This window comes from Stegostoma tigrinum, chromosome 25 (assembly GCF_030684315.1).
Source record: "Stegostoma tigrinum isolate sSteTig4 chromosome 25, sSteTig4.hap1, whole genome shotgun sequence".
Lineage (NCBI taxonomy): Eukaryota > Metazoa > Chordata > Chondrichthyes > Orectolobiformes > Stegostomatidae > Stegostoma > Stegostoma tigrinum.
This window is the reverse complement of record NC_081378.1, coordinates 44224716-44238553: the sequence shown is the minus strand read 5'-3', so window position 1 is coordinate 44238553 and position 13838 is coordinate 44224716. Positions and strand designations below refer to the sequence as shown.

Genomic DNA, 13838 nt, shown 5'->3' with positions numbered 1-13838 from the left:
CAGTTTGTGAGGGTTTCCTCTGGGTGCTCCGGTTTCCTCCCAAGTCCAAAGATGTGCAGGCTAGGTGGATCGGCCACGCTAAATTGCCCATAGTGTTCAGGGGTGTGTGGGTTATAGGGGGATGGGTCTGAGTGGGATGCTTCAAGGGGCGGTGTGGATTTGTTGGGCCGAAGGGCCTGTTTCCACACTGTAAGGAATCTAATCCCTACACTCACCTGTACTGACTCCATCCCCACCTCTTTAACTCGCCTGTCTCCGCTCCACCTATTTTCTCCTTTATCCATCTTCTATCCGCCTCCCCCTCTCTCCCTGTTTATTTAAGAAACCCTTCCCCTCCCCCCACTGAAGAAGTGTATAGGCCTGAAACGTCAGACTTCCTGCTCCTCTGATGCTGCTTGGCCTGCTGTGTTCATCCAGCTCTACACCTTTTTATCTCAGATTCTCCAGCATCTGCAGTTCCTGCTATCATCGGCGTTCAGATGTTGTGTAACAATTGTGTAAGTCGTTGATGAGTCTGCTCTTGGAGTATTGTTTGCAGTTTTGGTCACCCTGTTATAGGAAAGACATAGTCAAACCAGAAAATGTGCAAAGATGATTTATGAGGATGTTGCCTGAGTTATAGGAGAGGTTGACCAATAGAAGACTTTATTTCTTAGAAAGTAGGAGAATGAGAGGTGACTTTATTGAGGTATATAATATCATAAGGGGCATAGATACCCTGAATTGATATAGTCTTTTTCCCGGGGATGGGAAATTGAAAACTAAAGGTTTAAGGTGAGAGGGGAAAGATTTAAGAAGGACCTGAGGAGCAACTTCTTTGCACAGAGAGTGGTGCATGTATGGAATGAGCTGCTAGAAAATGTGGTTGAGGTAGGTACCATAGCAATGTTCAAAAAATGTTTTGATAGTCATGTGGATGGGAAGGGTTTAGAGGGATGTAGGCCAAATGTGGGTGGTTGGAACTAGCTGAGTGGGTACCATGATCAGCATGGACCAGTTTTGGCTGAAGGGCCTGTTCCCATGTTGTATTACTGTATGACTATGATTTTCTGCTCAATATAACATTGCTGTTTGAGGCGCATTACCCATGTACTGATTGGCTAATGATGGACACTTGTTAAGTATGGAATGGCTACAGTTGAATTGGGCATATCAATGGGCTGCTAGTGGAGTAGACAGTGGAGTATTTGAAATAAGTTTTATGATTCAAAAAGTGGCATAAATACAGCCAGACTATTTCGTTTCTTGTTATCTGAACCTTACTTGATCCTTTTTTGTGTGTGCAGTTGCTTTAAATTATGAAGTTCCTGGGCTGGGTCTGGACCTCAACAGGGGCAAGTTTCAGGACAATGGAGGATGTGGCTATGTTCTCAAACCCAAATTCATGAATCACAACACCACATTTGACTCGTTGAGTTTGAAGAGCGTTGAACCAATTATCGTTGTAATACAGGTAGGTATTAGTACCAAATATTTGAGCAAGTTTGGTCAGTCAGATTAGGCTTTGAGTACCAAGTATGGACTGATAGATCATAAAATGCTTTTTTTTGTCTCATTTTCTTCCCACTTACCATCAGTGGTTTGGAGATCAATCACGTGGCCATATACTGTGTTATGGAACAATGTATTGACCATGTCTTTTTCTTCCCCTCCTGTCTTTCTGTATATGTGTGAGATTAATTGGTTAGCCATGCATATTCCTAGAGGGCTAGCCTTTTTATTATATACCAGCAAAATGATGTATAACTAAATACACTTTTGAAAGTAAACAAAGTAAAATTAATTGTGGTCATTGAAGAGGGAAGTATAAGCTCATTATCTTTTTCACCTCAGAACTCGATATTCAACTTTATGAAATGTAGGCCGTTGTTACTCAACATCATATATAGTAAGGACTCAATTAGTACCTATCTGGTAAGGCTTTCAGCTATCTAAATGATTACTTAAAATAAAAGTAACTGATTGAAAGTGTGAGGGTGTAGGGGTTGGAGTAATGTGGATAATGATGATGTTGGTGAGCTGATAGAGGTTTTTAAGATAATGAAAGGGTGTGACAATAATTTGGCTTGGTCAGGGTGGATTGTGTGAGACAAAAACTAAAGGCAAATAATCCTATTTACTGATAAATATGGAATTCAGAAAATTCACTATCTACAGAGTGTGTAACTTGTTGGCCACACAGAGTACTTACAGTCAATAGCAAAGACTTATCTAAGGGAAATCTCAATAAAGATATGGAGGAGAAAGGAATAGAAGGTTATGATTGTATCAGATGAAGCAGAATGAGAGGAGGCTTATATTGAGCTAAAGCCAGCATGAACTAGGCGGGCCAAATGAGTTCCTTTTGTTTGGTACGTTTTATATCATGCTGTGTAATAATGACTCATCATTAATCACCAGTTTTATGCACATCCAATTCGTCATTGTTTGAAGTATTTGAGAACTGAGAAATAAATACACAATGGGAGACTTACTTTGCTGTTTGTAACAAAATACATATATGTGATTGCAAAAAAGACATTATTAATTCAGTTAGAAATCATAAATAGCTTTTTTAAAAAAAAAAATTTCTTCTCATTAAGAATGTCTGGACATTGTCCAAATTTTCTTTATAATGGTAATTGAAAATCTATTGATTTGACAATCCCTGTCGAGAGCATTCACAGAAGTAGAAATTAGAGGTGGGTTATAGAAGCTTTGCATTAATTTTCTAATCCAGTCCGGTTGTGGGAGAGTCCTTGGTGTGGTGCAGAGTCACTGAAAAATCCCAGTAGCCCGGTGCTACATGTGTATGAAACCTGGATTTATAGCTGATTGATATTCTTTTTGTGCAGGTCATTAGTGGTCAGCATCTACCGGTTTGTAGAACACCCAGCAAAATAACAGTTGATGTATGTGTTCGTGTAGAAATCTATGGTGTAGCCAAAGACACTGCAGCACAACAAACCAAAGTGTTAACATGTGCAGGTGAGAAGAGTGAGTATGTCTCAAACAGCAGTTTGTGTAAGGAAAGATGCCATGTTGCTACATTAAAACTTGAGGAAAACTGTTTCTATGACCTGGCTGCTCTGTGCTGAGGGAGTATTCAAATTAATACTTTGCTGAAATAAAAAGGTGAATATACAAAAATTATCTTTTTGTCCAATGAACAATGTCATTTTTTTTTACTTCTTAAAACCATGCTTCATTGATGTGACTGCAGGATATCTACATGACTCGTAGATGTCTGGTTACATGATGATACTTAGATCACAATCTCTTAGAAGCATAGATATTGGCCAAGCTCTTTATAATACCTGTCCTTTGCCCCACCCAATGTTCACAGTACTTAGCCTTTTCCCGAAAAGATAATTTTTTTTGCCTCTTATACACCTTATGCTAAAACAAATAAAGGAACAATTATCCTAACTCCTTGTTTCATTCTCCGCAGTGGTTTTAAACTCCTACCCTTTCCTGATTTATCCTGTCAAATCCTCTCATAATTTAAGAATGTGAGAAGTCACACAACACCAGGTAATATCTCAGCAGGTATGTTTTAAATCACGAGCTTCTTGAGCGCTGCTCCTTCATCAGGTGATGTCAAGTAAAGCTTTTGGACTATAACCTGGTTTTGTGTGACTTCTGACTTTATCGACCCCCGTCCAATGCCGGCACCTCCGTGCCATAATTTAAGAAATGCATTAAAGTTCTCAACCACTTTCATTTCCTCCAGAGAAAATACTTTCATGATCTTTAGTCTCACCTTTTAACTTTGGTTCCTCAACATTCAATGATGCCACAAGGCATCCAGTTCAATACCACACAAACTGACATGAGTAGTAAATAAACATTTTAATGTTTGATATTTTCTGTTGAACAGAGTGTGCTTATGTGTTTTTCAAAATATGTGGAAATATAGAGAGTTCAGTGACTTAAGTGTCCCATAGTTGAAATGAGCTGCGCTTATTGCCAACTAGTGGGGAAACTCAGGCAACCCAACTTAGCAAAAATAATTAAAGACAGCAGAATAGGAAGCAAGAATGTGAATTACTTACTTTGCTTTGACAGCCACACATTTTGACAGATCCCATTGACACATGAATATATCTGTTAATACAGAAAGACTCAAGAGAGCTGTAGAACACATTTTAAACAGGGTTCATCACCATAGGTCAGATTTCCTCATTTAGTGTGCTGTGGAAAGCGTAAACCTTGGTCAGATTAGTCGATCTATTCTCCATTTGCATGAGCTGGTGACAGGGGGTAGCACATCCCTGCTCCTGATGGCTGCCCTACAAAAAATAAAGCTCTGACAATTGTTCATTGGCGGGAGGAACGTCACACACCCCCATCTAGGGAGGAAATCCTGCCTCCAAGACCTGTCAACCAATCTAAGTAAAAACCGAAAGAACTGCGGATGCTGTAAATCAGGAACAAAAACAGGAGTTGCTGGAAAAGCTCAGGTAGGGCTGGCAGCATCTGTGAAGAAAATCTATTGACGTTTTGGGTCCAGTGACCCTTCCTCAGAACTGATGGTAGCTGGGAAAATGTCAGTTTATATGCAAAAAATAGGGAGGGGGATGGGGTAGGGAGTAAATGATTAGATAAATGGTAGAGTCCAAAGAGAGAGAAGAGCAGTTAGATAGACCAAGGAGTTGATCATGATCTGGCTAGGAGGGTGAATAGCTATTAACGGGGAGCCAGATAGTGATCAACTCCTTGGTCTATCCAACTGCTCTTATCTCTCTTTGGGCTCTATCCTTTATCCTATTGTTTACTCCCTACCCCATCCTCCTCCCTATTTTTGGCACATGCGCCAATGTTTCCCCCAGCTACCATCAGTTCTGAGGAAGGGTCACCGGACTCAAAATGTTAACTCTGATTTTTTTTTCCACAGATGCTTCCAGACCTGCTGAGCTTTTCCAGCAACTTCTGTTTTTGTTCCTGTCGACAAATCTGTTTGCTGGTCGACAAATCTGTTTGCTGGGCAGTTCTCTGGGGTGGGAATGTAGCAAATCCACTGGCTGGGAGATGTTAAATTCTGCACATTAATTTCGATTGCAGCAAACCAAATTGTTAAACTGTTGTGTTCTTTCCTCTCTAGGCTGCTACCCGTTGTGGAATGATTCTTTGCTTTTTTGCATTCAAATTCCAGAACTGGCATTAGTGCGATTCACAGTAAAAGATGTTAATCCTCTCAGTGAGAATGATTTGCTTGGTCAGTACACATTGCCATTTACAAGCATGAAGAAAGGTAAAGATGTCCCAGATTTTTCTGGCAAACTGTGTTTTTGGCAGTTGTAACCTGTTTTCATAGCAACTCTATTAACATATTGAGATTCACAATTGAACATCTGTTAACAGAAAGGCAAAAGAAACTTGTCAGCGCAAATGTAATCACTAGAGACAAGATTCGCTGTCAGAATTCATACACCTGCATGCAGTTGCGAGTTCAAAATTACAAGTGATAGCTGATGGATTACATTTTTTGCATCTTAACAGTGCCAGTTTCAGGTACCCATGAATTATGTTTTGTAATTCCTGCTGTTCTTTCCTCTGCATTTCCATCCATGCCTGATTGGCTGTACCGCACATTGCTGTAGCTCAGGTCCCAAATCTGGATCTCCTGCAGTGACAGATCCAGAGGGGCAGCTTTCCCTAATTTCCTCTCCATTCTAAATGCCGCAAGCTGTTTAGATACTGCCCATGGCTCCTTTTTAAGTAGAAATCCTCCTTTCCTAAAATTGAGATGTCAACCTGCACTCTCCATGCCCATCTCATTGGTCGGGGAGTCCAAATGTGAGTTGTGAATTCGGTAGCTCTTGTAAACACCGTACTGCAGGATTTGTGATGCAATCCCCAAAATGATTCTTCTATCGGAGCAGGGATTAAAGTTGTAAAATGCTTTCTAGAATATTAATCACCACCTGTCTGTAAAGCAATTCTAAATTATTGAAAATAGCTTATGAAACAAACAAATTATTTTCTGCTTGGGGATAGGTTTTAAAACAAGATAATGCTTTTAGTAAAGCAAATGTTGGGAAACAACATTGTGGTCTCCTCTACATCAGTAGAAGAGCATAGACTGGGTGACTGCTTCATGGAACACCTATGCTCTGTATGCAATAAGTCACTGCGCTTCCAGTTGCCTGCCCCTTCAACATACCACCTCGTTCCCTGGCCATTGTCTCTGTTTCAGGCTTGTTGAGGTACTCTTGCGAAGCTCAGTGCAAGCTGGAAGAACAGCACCTTATTTTCTGCTTGGAAACACTACAGCCTACTGGACTCAATATGTAGAGTTCAATAATTTTAGGGCTGGAAGCACCTTCTCCTGACCTCAACCCCCACACACCAGGCCTTGTTATCACATAGTCTGCTTTTATACACAATCCATTGTTGGTCACTAATTGACCTCATTAGTAGCTATTCACTCTCCTAGGTTGATCATTACTCACTCCTTTGTCTGTCCAACTGTCCTTCTTTCTTTTCCGACTCTATATCCACCTCTTGCTTACCTCTCACTCCCTCTACCCATCCTCTCTTCTGCATAGGAAAGTTTTTCTTAGTTGCCATCAGTTCTGAGGAAGGGTCACTGGACCCGAAACTTTAACTCTGATTTCTCTCCACAGATGCTGCTAAACCTGCTGAGCTATTCCAGCAAATTCTGTTTTTGTTTCTGCAAACTTTTTATATTGCTTGCGTGAATATGAAAGGAACTGCTTTGAAAATATCAATGCCTCACATTTTATTATCTTGGAATTCTCCAGCATCTGCAGTTCCCATTATCTCTGATACCATTTTAACCTCACTGCGAAGCCTCTTCCAGGGATGCCTAACCTGAAGAAGTTACCCTCCTCCCTCCGGACCAACCTCAGGGAATCTCTCTCCCATTGCAACTCTCTTGTCTTTACTCTCCGTCTTCGGTCCGCCTCCCCCTCTCTCCCTATTTATTCCAGTTCCCTCTCCCCATCCCCCTCTCTGATGAAGGGTCTAGGCCCGAAACGTCAGCTTTTGTGCTCCTGAGATGCTGCTTGGCCTGCTGTGTTCATCCAGCCTCACATTTTATTATCTTGAAACACCAGGGCATTGAATTTCAGAAACTATTTGAGAAGGTTTACTATTGAAAACTCAAGGAGCTGTGGTAAGAAGAATCTTGACCATCACTCATTATGAGCTACTTTGTAAATTTGCTGCCACTATCTTCTTCCCTGGTTGTGATCCTTCAGTCCTTGCTTGGTCCAGTGTGGTAGAGGGAAATCGCTTCTCAGTTTCATGAAATGAGGCTTTTGTCTTGCTGAAGAAAGACATTTTGTTGAAGCTTTTCATCTTTCCTTCATCAGGATAAAATGAATAATCTGGTATATGAATTTCAGTGCAAGAGTGAAGCCATATGTATAGGCTGAGCATCCCAAAGACTGGCAGAGTGTATCAACCAACAAATCACTTTGATTGGGGGATAGTAAGAACTACCAATGCTGGAGCCTGAGGTAACACAGTGTGGACAAATCTGAAGAAGGCTCCCAACTAGAAACGTCAGTTTTCCTGCTCCTCTGATGCTGCCTGGCCTTCTGTGTTCCTCCAGCTCCACACTGTGTTATCACTTTGATTATTCACAAGAAACAAACTATTGATCATACCCAATGAACCTGTACCTGAAAAATCTCAACAGTGTCAACATTGATATGATTTGGCAACTGGACAGATGTGCTGGATAACCCTAAGTGTCCAAAGAATTATGATTACGACCAACTTGGGACTATCATAGTACATTGCACTTACATGTACTGGAAGCTACTTATGTTAATACACAAAGTTCTGTTCTTTGATTATGGAAAGAATATGAACAATCACTGTGCCATTTCATAGCAACAAACAGATGATCTTCATCAACCCAAGTAAACATGCCTTAAAATTTCTTAGCATCATTAATTGGTGCATTCTCCTTGGCAATACCTTTCCTAACCAGAGTCCCTTTTCTAAGGATTAGAGGTAGGCCATTTAGGACTGACATGAGAATTTTCTTCACCCAAATAACGGTGAGCCTGTGGAATTCTCTGTTTCAGAAAGTGGTTGAGGCCAAAGCACTGAATAATTTCAACAAGGATGTGGATATAGTTCTTAGGGCTACAGGGATCAAAGAGTACGGGGAGAAACCTGGAACTGACTCATACCTGGAATGAGTGGATTGCTTTTTGAGGAAAAGCTAGGCAGGCTTGGTCTGAAACATAGAAGTTCCTCAGAGGTCTTGACTGAACGGTTGTTGAAACCTCCTGCTGTGAGAGAATCTAGAACTACAAGTTGCAGGCTAAAAATAAGCCTTTTAAAAGAGAGATACGGACACTTCTTTTTTATATTTCTACAATTCACAATTCATCAGCACTTTCCTCTCAGATTGTACAAATGTTGTTTTGGTATTCTTGCAAATTATCCTGAAGAGTATATGATGAAAAGATCTGATCAAATGTCTTTTTCAACAATAATGGAATTCTGTACGAGCAATCAATTAGATGTAATTTATTGCATGATTCTGGCCGTGTGTAAAGAACAAAGAACAAAGAAAATTATAGCACAGGAACAGGCCCTTCGGCCCTCCAAGCCTGCACCAAACCAGATCCTCTATCTAAACCTGTTGCCTATTTTCCAAAATTGTTTCAGAGATAGTAGGAACTGCAGATGCTGGAGAATCTGAGATCACAAGGTATAGAGCTTGATGAATGTAGCAGGCCAAGCAGCATCATAGGACCAGGAAGGCTGATGTTTCAGGCCTAGACCCTTCTTCAGAAGTGACCCTTCTGAAGACTGGTCTGGGCCCGAAACGCCAGCCTTCCTGCTCCTCTGATTCTGCTTGGCCTGCTGTGTTCATCCAGCTCTACACCTTGTATTCTCACCTATTTTCCAAGGATCTGTATCCCTATGCTCCCTGCCCATTCATGTATCTGTCTAGATACATCTTAAATGATGCTATCGTCTCTGTCTCTACCACCTCCACTGCCTGCGCGTTCCAACCACCCACCAGCCTCTGCATAAAGAAATTTGCACGCAAATCTCCCTTAAAATTTTCCCCTCTCACCTTGAAATCGTGACCCCTAGTAATTGAGTCCCCCACTCTGGGAAAAGCTTCTTGCTATCCACCCTGTCTGTACCTCTCATGATTTTGTAGACCTCAATCAGATCCCCCCGTCAATCTCCGTATTTCTAATGTAAATAATCCTAATCTACTCAAACTCTCTTCATAGCTAGCACCCTCCATAACAGGCAACATCCTGGTGAACCTCCTCTGCACCCTCTCCAAAGCATCTACATCCTTTTCGTAATGTGGCAAACAGAACTGTAAGCAGTATTCCAAATGTGGTCGAACCAAAGTCCTATACAACTATAACATGAACTGCCAACTCCTGTATTCAATACTCCGTCTAATGAATGAAAACATGCCATTTGCGTGCTTGACCACTCTATCGACCTGATTGCCACCTTCAGCGTACAGTGGACCTGAACTCCCAGATCTTGCTGTGTATCAATTTTCCACAGAGCTTTTCCATTTACTGTATAGTTTGCTCTTAAATTGGATCTTCCAAAATACGTCACCTTGCATTTTCCTAGATTGAACTCCATCTGCCATTTCTCCGCCCAACTCTCCAATCTATCTATATTCTGCTGCATTCTCCAACAGTCCCCTTCACTATCTGCTACTCCACCAATCCTAGTGTCATCTGCAAACTTACTAATCAGACCATCTATACCTTCCTCCCGATCATTTATGTATGTCACAAACAACAGTGGTCCCAACACGGATCCCTGTGGAACACCACTGGTCACAGTTCTCCATTTTGAGAAACTCCCTACCACTACAACTCTCTGTCTCCTGTTGCCAAGCCAGTTCTCTATCCGTCTAGCTAGTACACCCTGGACCCCATGCGACTTCACTTTCTCCATCACCCTACCATGGGGAACCTTATCAAATGCCTTACTGAAGTCCATGTCAATGACATCCACAGACCTTCCCTCATCTATCAACTTGGTCACTTCCTCAAAGAATGCTATCAAGTTGGTAAGACATGACCTTCCCTGCTCAAAACCATGTTGCCTATCACTAATAAGCCCGTTTTCTTCCAAATGAAAATAGATCCTATCCCTCAGTATCTTCTCCAATAGCTTCCCAACCACTGACATCATGCTCACTCGTCTATAATCACCTGGATTACCCTTGCTACACTGCTTAAACAAGGGGACAACATTAGCAATTCTCCAGTCCTCCGGGAACTCATCCTTGCTCAAGGATGCTGCAAAGATATCTGTTAAGGCCCAGCTATTTCTTCTCTCGCGTCCCTCAGTAACCTGGGATAGATCCCATCTGGACCTGGGGACTCATCCACCCCAATGCTTTTTAGAATACCCAACACTTCTCGCCTTATGCTGACTAGACCTAGAGTAATCAAACATCCATCTCTAACCTCAACATCCATCATGCCCTTCTCCTCGGTGAATACTGATGCAAAGTACCCATTAAGAATCTCACTCATTTTCTCTGACTCCTCGCATAACTTCCCTCCTTTGTCCTTGAGTGTGGCAACCCTTTCTCTAGTTACCCTCTCACTCCCACTGTACGAATAAAAGGCTTTGGGATTTTCCTTAGCCCTGTTTGCTAAAGATATTTCATGACCCCTTTTAGCCCGCTTAATTCCTCATTTCAGATTGGTCCTACTTTCCCCATATTCTTCCAAAGCTTCGTCTGTTTTCAGTCACCTAGACCTTATGTAGGCTTCGTCTTTCCTCTTTGCTAGTCTCATAATTTCACCTGTCATTCATTGTTCCCTAATCTTGCCCTTTCCATCCCTGATTTTCACAGGGACATGTCTGCTCTGCACTCTAATCAACCTCTATTTCAAAGCCTCCCATAAAGCAAATGTAGATTTACCCTCAAACAGCTGCTCCTGATCCACATTCCCCAGCTCCTGCCGAATTTTGCTGTGGTTGGCCTTTCCCCAGTTTAGCACTTTGTCGTTGTCCATCAGTATATTAAAACTTTGGGAATAGTGATCACAATTCCATAAGTAATCCCCTACTGAAACTTCAACCACCTGGCCGGGCTCATTCCTCAACACCAGGTCCAGTGTGGCCCCTTCCCGAGTTGGACTATTTACAGACTTGTTGCAGAGAAAGGAAGACCAAGGCATTGGGTCTCAGTCCTTGCAGATCTTAAACTGTTCTCCTGCCAAGTCTGTATGACATCATCATATTGTGTGGTGCTTAAAACACTCCTCAACATTGACCTTTTCAGGTTCTTACACACTTGTATAACATCTCCCTCCATATTTTTCTCATTATGAATATGCATACATTTGTGTATATAATTTCTTCTATAATGAGCTTATTCCCACCCCCCAATAAATCTCTCATTTCACATACATGGCCATATGCAGGGGTCTGCATTCGGAATGTATTCTCCAGACTTGGAAGATTGGTAGAGTTGTGGACCAACGACTGTTGATTTCAATTCTGTTCCTGACAATGTGAGATCTGAAATCCCCTTTAATTGGACGATATTTTATCACTTGGATATCCTTCACTGAGGATGTCTTCCTGTTGAAATAGATTATTGCTCCTCTGGAATATCTAGAGAACGTTCACAGAGAATTTCCTCCACAGAACATTAGTTGTCCTGTTGAAATAGGAACTACAAATGGAAACTTTTGTGTAGTTTCCAGGATCCCTGAACCTGGAAATATCTTGTTGATTGTGTCCTGAATCTCTGAACAATGATCACTCTGTCTCAGTGGTGGCCTCCTTAGAGTTGTGTGCACATCATCATCTTCAACTATGTGAGCATAATTTTATTCTCAAACACCTGAAAATTTGTGTTAAAGTATTAGATATTTTTACTTCATTGCTTTGTTTAAGTTGGATGCTACCATTCAGCTTGGTGATTCCAATGCTTGTGAAATCAAAGCGCTGGCTCCCTGACTCATGCTATTTGAGGGCTGCTTCATGGTTTGCATGATCTGTCGTGGAGAATTTTTTTTCCTGGAAAGCTAAGGAAATTAATTTCTTTGTTTGATTTTGCGTCTTCTGAATTAGCCCAGCAAGGTATTGTTCACCCATGTTGAACTCTGATTCATGTCATTTAATACAAGCACCTACCCTGCTTCTTGGTTATTGGATTCCTTGTTTGCTTACAATTTGTTGATCTCTGCGCTCTGAGCTCTCTTCAGTGTTGATAGCAGAAGAAACATTTTTGACAATCCAGTGTAGTCACATGTTTTTATCTAGCTTTTAATAACAAAACAAATACCTTGATAAATTCTGCTGTTTTGGTTCCACCATGGGCCTGCGGAGTCCTATGTAATCTCCTAATTGCCTTTGACATATTGTTCCACAACTGGCCGTTGAGTTCCCAAATGTTCTTTGTAATGCTGTTCCATGACTGACTGATTGTTCCTTGATCTTAACTAATTTGACGCCCTCCACCATTAGATGATGATTCAGGTCAAAACAAATTCCTGCTCAAGAGTAAGAATTATGTTTTGTGAAATACAAATAAGTTCTCATACCCTTTGGTATTACAAGAGTTGCTTGCCACCTACTTTTAAACTTAAGTGACAAACTTCCTTGACCATGTTGTAGGCAGCAAACAATCCTTCTTCAACCATTGCACACTATCTCATAATACTATGGCTTTCACCCATATCAAGATTAGAATTAACATATTATCAATTCATACATACTCTTTGGCCAAAAAACGAGGTCTGAATCACTTATTTCCCTGGCAATAGCTTTGATTTTTGTTTCTTTTGCATCTTGTTCTACCTCGTGGACTTTTTTTCTTGTGTGGGCAGCTATTTGATTTCTTGTTGCTTTGTGACCAAGAACTATTTTGGGACAATGACCTGTTGTGTGACAGATAAAACATTAATTTATAAATAGGTGGGTGCTGCTGATGTGCCTTTGATGTTTCCTCAATCCACAGCATTGACAATGACTGTTAATATCTGATGTATGTCCTACTCAGTGTATTGGCTTCTCTTGTATTTTTAGGGTTTTTTTTAGTTTAAAACTGGAATCTGTTCTAATGATCTCCTATGGTAAGGTTCATATTCTCCTCTAAGGATTGATCTGAGCCTCTTATGGCATCCCGCTTCTGGCTTTTGTGAGAGTGAAATCTTCTTTCACTCTCTTGAAATCCTTTTGGAATAAAGCTGGCAGTGACTTGGTGATTCCATCAAAAAGTTTGCCTTCTATGAATTCTAGCTATGAACCTCCATTGTCACATTTTTACACAAATCTGTAAGGACACCTAATTAAGTTGTCTGCATATTGTGCTGGATGCTAAATACTTCTGTTAAATCCTGCTTTCTCTGTGGTTAAAATAATTGTCAAATTTACCAAAACTTCATCAAAAGTATCTTACACTTCTTTTACATCTTGACAAACTATAACATCATCAGCTTTATTCCCAATGGTACACAGAACTGTATTTACTTGTTCAGCTTCTGATTTAGCACTCAGCTGGAAAAAAAGTTCTGTTTCTTAAGACTACAGACTAAGGGGGTGGCCATGGGCACCCGCATGGGACAGAGCTGTGCCTGCCTCTTTGTAGGTTACGTGGAACAGTCCCTCTTCCGCACCTACACAGGCCCCAAACCCCACCTCTTCCTCCATTACATTGATGACTGTATCGGCGCCGCCTCTTGCTCCCCAGAGGAGCTCGAACAGTTCATCCACTTCACCAACACCTTCCACCCCAAACTTCAGTTCACCTGGTCCATCTCCAGCACATCCCTCACCTTCCTGGATCTCTCAGTCTCCATCTCAGGCAACCAGCTTGTAACTGATGTCCATTTCAAGCCCACCGACTCCCACAG

The 13838-nt window shown here is 41.3% G+C and overlaps 1 protein-coding gene across 1 annotated transcript in view; it reads left to right on the top strand.

Annotated features, from left to right (window-relative positions):
• LOC125463432 (1-phosphatidylinositol 4,5-bisphosphate phosphodiesterase zeta-1-like) overlaps positions 1-5447 on the top strand; it is a 72056-nt gene extending 66609 nt beyond the window's left edge. Inside the window, exons 10-13 of the mRNA XM_059654781.1 lie at positions 1287-1453; positions 2835-2967; positions 5084-5233; positions 5344-5447. Coding sequence (XP_059510764.1) covers positions 1287-1453; positions 2835-2967; positions 5084-5233; positions 5344-5447 — 554 coding nt within the window. The remainder of the gene's footprint in view (positions 1-1286; positions 1454-2834; positions 2968-5083; positions 5234-5343) is intronic.
• Positions 5448-13838: the final 8391 nt, after the last annotated feature.